The following is a 7,887-nucleotide window of genomic DNA, read 5'->3' on the forward strand; positions in this document are numbered from 1 at the left end:
CCGCTGCCCCCCGGCGGCGGGTCGGTGCGGGGCCTCCTCCGCGATCGCGCTCGGGCGCTGGTGAGTGAAAGGCGGTTGTGGGGATGCGGCGTCCCTTCAGGCCTCAGGAAGCGTGAGGGTGAGGGCGCCGAGCTGCCGGCTAGCAGGCCGCATGTCTGCCCTCGCCCCTTCCCCGCTCGCCGTGAGGCCTCGCCGCGGTGGAGGGACCCATTGACGGGCTGTCGCACGTCGCGACTGTGGGCACGCTTCTTCTCGTTGCTGTCGCTGATCTGAGCAGGAGGGTTTGCTATAGGAGAGTCCTGTAATCTGTTATTTATATTCTATATATGTGGAAGATATCAATCTTCTTTACAGTCCAAAAAATGTGAGTTTTGTTTCTTTGTTCATTTTTTAATTCAGCGTGTTCGAACACTTGGTGTAAATTTTCCCATAGCACGGCTTTTCTCCATTCATGTTTACAAGCTGATTTAGGCTGTGTTTAATCCTTGAGTAAACAGGAATTAAAACAAGCACTGTAGAGAATGTTTATGCTTTTAAGATTGTCTGATTTTTGCTTCCCCTCTGTTCCTGTAGGAAGGAAGGAAACATTATTTCTTAATGATTTACTTTCTCAGAATGTTTCATTCTCAGTTGATCATACGGCTCAATTTTTCTGCTTTTTAGAATATTCCTGAAGAAAGCTTGTATGTGAAATGTAACGGGCGACTGGTTAATGATGAAGATATACTGCAGAATGGAGCCGTTTATAGTCTGGAACCAAGACTTTGTGGTGGAAAAGGAGGTGTGTTGTTCAACTGCTTCTTATTGATTAGATTCTTAGGTTGAAAAACTTTTATTATATTGTAGTCTATACTGACAGCAGCAGTCCTAATCTATTAGCACATCTCTTTTAATGTGGATGACTGTGATACAATATCTGTGAGCTGAAACCAAAGTCTATGTGCAAAGCTGAGAATTTACCAGGGGAGCTGTAGTTCAGCTAACAACTTCGCTGGCATAGCTCTTCTTCGCACCCCTGGTCAGCTTTGCTCTGCTAGTAGAAATCTGTAACATGCACCAAAGTGACTTTAGAGTTGAAATTGTGTTTAATAGTGCCTGGCTTCTTAAACTCCTAAGTTACATTCGTGGTCACTTAGGACAAACACGCCAGGTAGAAATAGTCTGTGATTTGAATATGTTACATGACTTAATTGATTTTGTCTTCTCTTACTTGAAAAAATATTAAAATGCCAAGATCTCAGTAGCCTGAGAACTAAAGAATTTAATCTAAACCAGACTCCTTATATTGACAAAATATTCTAACTGCGTTACAGAAGACATGTTGTAATCATACAAAATGATGTAGCCACTCACAGTATGGGCGTTCCCTAAAATGGAACGTGATGGGTGAAGCAGGTTTAGCAGAGCATTTGAGTGTGATTGGAGTTTGCTTTTTGAATCCAGTTCTCAGAATGTTCCAGCTATTGAGTTAAAATGCTGAATAATTGTGCAGCCTTGCATCAGGCTGCAGCTCAGCTTGCTTTGCCTTCATAGTTTTAGACAGAACTGGAAATAAATATTGTTGCTATAGCTTATGAGCTATTGTGGGTTTTTTAAGTGCCCTAAAAGTGACGCATATGGTATAAGTTCACAGGACAGGATGCTTCTTCCTCACCTATTGTCCGTCAGCTTCAGTTATCCTGGGATGACACAGGATACGTGTTCTGTCATTCACTCTGTGTTACTGATGTGCCATTGGGGTCAGTTTAAAATTGTTCTTTAACAATTTTGTCTGATTTCTGAAGTGCTCCTTTTATTTTGACTTTATAACTTAAAAGTGTGATTAAAAACAGGCAAACAGGTCAAAACTATAGAGACTTACTGTATGATCTCAAGGGATTACAGATCATGCCAGCTTAGAAGAGAACTGAGCATTTTATTACCAGACCTCATTTAGCACCCATGACCTTAGTGAATACATTGCTGTTGATTTTTGGGAGCTTGCCTGGCTAGGTGTAGCAGCTAAGTCCGCATTCTTCAGAATGTAAACTTCAATAGCATGTTTCATGTGCTACAGAAGTTCTCCTTGCCAATGGCAGCAATTGGTTTTGCTGGCTGAACGCAGTGCTTTTTCTGCCTCGTGATATAGTAGGTTGTCTGGATTGGTTGTAACAGTCCTTAAAGGTACTTTTGGGGCACTAAAAAGTATAGATTTGTTCAGCTTCTAGTTAAAAAGCAGTGCTTGGCACTTTCAAATTGCTTGAAGGATTGTATTAATGCACATTGTGTTTCTTTGAGGTAGTTAAACAAGTGTCTTTCTCAAACTGGAGACAACATAAGGTAGGACTGATAGAGAGAGATCAGCAGCCTTGCCTGTGAGTAATTAGTGGCTGAGGAGCGTAGAGAAATCTATTTGGGGGGACTCTGCAGCACAATCATGATCATCTTGATGAAGCTGCTAAGGCTATCTCCTAAAAAAGTAATTTTATTTTTTGTTAGATTTTTAAAAGGGCATTTAAGATTGGTGGGGGCTTAAAGGGGCTTAAGGGGGAGGTATATCCTGGCTAAATTAGAAAGGACCCAAAATGTTATATTGTGATTAAAAAGGTTTCAAACCATTTTGCTGGGGGAGTCCAGAAATAGGCTTTCATGTTGGAAGTGTTCCACAAGTTCTAGCAAATCTGGAGTCCATCTGGTGTGATATCGGGAGTGCAAAACCAAGACGAGTGGTAAACGCTGGATGCCTTTTTTCACTTAGTGTGTCAGCATTTCACCCAATGACAATTCTCCAACATGTTGCAACTTTTAACTTACCCTTTATTTCAGTTGCAGGGAGGGAGAGGGAAGTGTTGAATTGACTGTATTCTTTTTCCATAATTAATTATTTTGCGGTGTACTAGCTCATCTCCATTTGTTTCTACTTAGCTAATTCTTGATTACTTTTTTCTCAGGGTTTGGATCTATGCTGCGAGCACTTGGTGCTCAGATTGAAAAGACAACAAATAGAGAGGCTTGCCGAGATCTCAGTGGAAGGAGACTTCGAGATGTCAATCACGAAAAAGCGTAAGGCATTTTCTTAGAAGCTAGAATTATAAAATAAACTGACCATGTAGTTCGCTGTCAACAAAAGAGTTCAAATGACAGGCTGTTGTAGCAGTGAAATTTTATTTTGAACACTAAAAAGAGCAAAAGTGAAATCTTAAGCATAATCTTAAGGTAGACTGGAAGCCAACAGGATTCTTCTGACTATAATTATATTACTGCAAAATAGAGGTGATTGTACTGCAGCCTGCCTCTGAGAGTGTTCTGCTCCTCTTCGATTTCTCATCTGGAATTCTCACAGTTGTTCTCTCTGAAGCTGCAAGACCATGGTATTGGGGAATATGTAACCTTACTGCTGTTTCTGGCTTCCAAAACAAACTTTACTCTTCTCTGTAGCAGAATCTCTATAGAGTCCTTCAGTAATTCTCCTGGGTGCTGTTAGTCATCTTTTTCTATTGTCTCCCATCCTAGCAGGTGGTAGAAGCATTCAGTAATTGCAAAGCAACAAACTGATACTACATTAAATGTTGGAAGCACTCTCATTTTCATGGTTCTGTCATCTGCAGGATGGCTGAATGGGTGAAGCAGCAAGCAGAACGGGAAGCAGAAAAAGAGCAAAGGCGCTTGGAAAGGCTGCAGCGGAAACTTGCAGAGCCAAAGCACTTTTTCACAAATCCTGACTACCAGCAGCAGTGTCATGAAATGGCTGAGCGACTGGAAGACTCAGTCCTTAAAGGTATTGCAATTTAACTTCACTTTCTCTCCTCAAAAAATAAAGCAAAATAAAACCCCTATAGCCTCACTCCATATGAAAATTAAAAAAAAGAAAATTGCTGTCAATAACTTCAATTGAATTAAATTTTAAATTCCAGTAAAATTTGTTGGAATTCATTTTTCCTTGTTGGCTACTGCTTCTCTTAAACTGCATTGAACAGCTTAACACAGATAATTCACACAGATGCTTTACCTTGCTGTACTACAGCTTCATCTCGTAAGAAAAGCAAAATTCTGTGAATGTGGTGTTTCTAGTTCAGCGGTAAGAATTACATAATCATTGTCAGTGAAATGATAATATATAAACAGGTCTTATGTAAAAACTAGAAATTGAATCCAACTACAAAATACCTTGTTTCACTTACTGTTCTTTTAGTTATTTTGTTTATCCACAGATTGTTCCTTTGCTGGCAGCTTGATAGTGAAACTTGAGGCTGAATGGGATGTAGATCCTGAGGGTTCAGTTCAGGAATCTGATTTTAATTGTCTCTGTGCCTTAGTAAAGCAGTGTGGGAAAGCTTTTGCTGCTACTCAGTTTGTTTTGAAGCTTTGAGTCTACATTCATGTGCACTACTAGTGATTCTTTTCAGTTGCTGTTTTAAATTGCAGCTGAAATTAAAAGATAAGTAGAATTTACAAAGTACGTGAATTGTGTACTGATGATGTAGACTGCTAACTTTGTTTTGAAGGATTGCAGGCGACTTCAAGCAAAATAGTGTCACCAGAAAGTGGCGACAGTCGGAAGCGTTCAGGTGAATCTGGAAAGAATGGAACAAAATCTCGAAAAAGAAGATGTTTTTGGTAAGGATTATGACTCTTTTTGTACTTAATAGTCAAGTATTAAGCCTTGGACAGGATGACAGGTTAGGTACATACAAGTAAGCGACATCTTATCTGAGATGTAGACTTAAATAGTAAAATTAAGTTGAACTGATTAAGTCGGAGAACTGAAACTAAATGTTGCTGTGTTTATATAATTCTGTCCCAGCTGGAGCAGACAAACTTTATTTGCAAAAATAGGCACCCTTCCCCCCCCACCCCCCCTTCTAATATGGTTATATTCTACTACCTCCCATTGTCCTTTTTTTCATTAATGAAGTAAATTTACAATTAACTTTAAAAAAAAAAAAATTCCTGGCATTTTTCACCTAATGTCACATGAAAGAGAAGCCTTAATGATTCCAGTGGTGTGTGGAGTAGCCATAGCTAGCACACATTTCTGTATTGGGAATGCTGTAAAAAGATACCTGTTTTCAGGGGATGGTGGGTCCTGTTCAATATTAGCAGCTCTTCCATTTAGTTAAACTATCCTAAATAGCTGCTAGAGTAGTTCACTGCAGCTCTCTGAAGTGAGTTTTGCAAAGAGAAGTGTGATAATAAAAATAATTAAAAAAAAAAAAAGTGAAGATAGATGAAAACTCATTTGTAATGTACTGCTTATGCCAGGCTGGGATTGGAAGGATTGGATGATCATGACAGTTCGGATTGTGAGGATGACAGTGAAGATGACTCCCCTCATGCATCTGACGGAAGTTGTCCATCAGGCAGCAGATATAATGAAAATGCTGGAAACTCGAATGAATGTTCAAGCAGCTCTCTGGATTCGGTAGAGGATAGTCCAGCTACCAGTGCAACTGAGAAACCCCTGGAGCAGCCAGAAGGTACTGGAAGAGATCTGCAAGGAGAGACACACACAGGTGGGCAAACTGAAATTCCAGCTGAAGAAAACAGTAAAATGACAAAGACCTTGAAGGAAGAGGCCCAAGAAGAGAATGAAGTAACCCAAGCTTTGAAAGAAGAGGAGCAAGAAAATGTTTCTTCCAAGGCACAGGAAACGAACCACTTACAGAGCACAGTAAGTATGAAGCAGTATAAAATGTGATATGTCTTCTTCTTTAGCTGCTTTTACTCAATCACTTTTCCCTTTGTGGATCACAGAAAAGGGGAGGGGATTTGTATCCTCTGACTTCACTGCATTAGATTTATGTGCTTGAACTAGAATCATAGTCTCCCTAAGAAGCTAATAGAATCTCCAAAGTTTGATTCAGAGCACAAAAAATCCCGAGGTTAAAAGGAAAAACAGCTTAACTGAAGATGCATCGTATGACTTATGAAAATGGAGTGTAGCAAGTTAATGGAAACTGCAGCCAAAGAATGCTCTTGGTTGACAGTGTCTCCATGGAGAAGGTTGAATTGTAGTATGGTAGCATTGTCTTGAGAGATGCTAAGTGGAATGGGTCAAGGAAGAACTTAATAAGATTAAGATTTTAATAGTCTAGAGTTTCTACTGAGATGCAGTTATCCTTGGCTGTCTAGCATTGTCTTTCCTGAGATCGATGTTTCTCTTCGGGTTTTTTTGTTGCTTTTTTTTTTCTCCTTCTACATAAATAGATACACTCTGGATCCAAAATTTTTCATTGAGGGGAAAAAAGGAAAATAAAACCCTTCTGTAGGATGAAAGACTCTTATCAATACTTTTTGACACATTACCAAACACTGTCCAATTTGTCTAATTTATAACATAATTTGACCTTAATGTTTATAATTGATCTCAATGTTTAAATTAGAAATGGTTCCAAGTAGACGCCCCCTAAACCAGTCAGCTGACCAGTCTTTCTTAGTTTTTATTATAAAAAGACTTGAGTCTAGTTCATCGAGAACCCTAGTAGTCTGGTGCTAACTTCAGTTCTTCATTGACCATCGAAAGTCTGAAAGCAGCAGCTCCTTCACTAGAGAGACAGGATTAGTATAAGTGATGGGCTTCATCTGAACTGCAAAGGATGGTGGAAGAGTGGTCTTAAAATTGATCATCTGGTGTATGTGTGGTGGAAGCAGGTCTGTACTGTTGCCATACCATTATCTCTGCTGGCAATCTGGCTTGGTGTCACAGCCCTCAGCCAGATCAGGAGCAGTGCTGATGAGGTTTCTTCTCTGGTGATTGACAGGAGGATGGCTGGGATTCTTTTGCTGAAGAGGCTTCGGATCACTCTTCCAGCCAAGAGAGAATGTAGCTTTTCCCACTGAAATGATGAAAGCCCAACTAATATTTGGTAGTAGAAGGTGCCAATACTTGCGCTTCATTGCTCCTTGCATGAAAATTTTCCTACTATGAAAATTTTTAGGGGTAATGAATGTAGGCTTATTCTAGCAATAAAACAAAATGCGCCTTTTTTTCCGACCTGGGAGTTACTTGGATTTTCTGCCTTTTTTTAGCTTGAGCGGAAAGTCTACCATCAGCTGCCACTGCCAATGGCTGAACTCTGTTAAGTGAAAGTTTAATACAGTTAAATGGAAAAAAGACCAAGGATGTAATCTGGTAAATTAGAACTTTGTCATCTACTGTACTATTAGAGCTGGCAAATTTTAAACAGGATGTTTACCATTCTTCACTGTTTACCTTTTGCTCAGTATTTGCGAGACTGTCTATTCCTAGAACAGGAAACTCCACCAATGCTGTGGCAGATTGTTATTGCAGGTGGAAATATTTTTATAATAGTCCTTGATGGATTTTTTTTTTTTTTTTTTTTTTTTTTAAAGTAGTTTGAGAATGAGGCAACCAGTCTCTTTTTGTATGCTTAGCAGGGCAAAGGTTCTAATTCTGCTAGCATTAATTGTTTTTGCTGAGTTCATAATGGACTGGTCTCATTCCCACTGATGGTATTACTTGCCCTGAAGTCTCTTTGAAACTCCATCTGGTACGTACCCTAAAACTAATATGTGCTTTTAAGTATTGAAAGAAATGGGCTTAGATTTTTGTGTCCTTTATCGTGTGTTAATGTTTAGTGTTAGTGTTTAGTGTGTTAGTAAATTCCAGCATTTGAATTATCTAGTCTTTGTCCGTGTTCTTTTGTGGACAAGGCCCTGGGCTTGGACTAGACAATCTAAAGAGGTCCCCTTTCATCCTCGATTATTCTGCAAATATACTAACTTCTTTTTAAGATGAAATTTTAATCCATTTTCTTGTGGCGGGATGAGATGTGAACTTCAAAACTTGCTTTTTGGTTAACCTTACTAAAAAGAGGGTGCTTTTGTAGTTATTTCTGTGATTACAGTGTAACTGCATTAGAAATTACTATTCATTCCTCATTCCTG

The 7,887-nt window shown here is 39.4% G+C and overlaps 1 protein-coding gene across 1 annotated transcript in view; it reads left to right on the top strand.

Annotated features, from left to right (window-relative positions):
* Positions 1-9: 9 nt before the first annotated feature.
* Positions 10-7,887, top strand: part of SDE2 (SDE2 telomere maintenance homolog (S. pombe)) — a gene marked incomplete at both ends in the record, with an annotated part of 9,369 nt that continues 1,491 nt past the window's right edge. Inside the window, 6 exon segments of the mRNA XM_009575467.1 lie at positions 10-60; positions 664-781; positions 2,931-3,042; positions 3,588-3,757; positions 4,485-4,596; positions 5,242-5,650. Of these exon segments, the coding sequence (XP_009573762.1) occupies positions 10-60; positions 664-781; positions 2,931-3,042; positions 3,588-3,757; positions 4,485-4,596; positions 5,242-5,650 (972 nt within the window).

Source organism: Fulmarus glacialis, unplaced genomic scaffold (genome assembly GCF_000690835.1).
Source record: "Fulmarus glacialis isolate BGI_N327 unplaced genomic scaffold, ASM69083v1 scaffold26200, whole genome shotgun sequence".
Taxonomy (NCBI): domain Eukaryota; kingdom Metazoa; phylum Chordata; class Aves; order Procellariiformes; family Procellariidae; genus Fulmarus; species Fulmarus glacialis.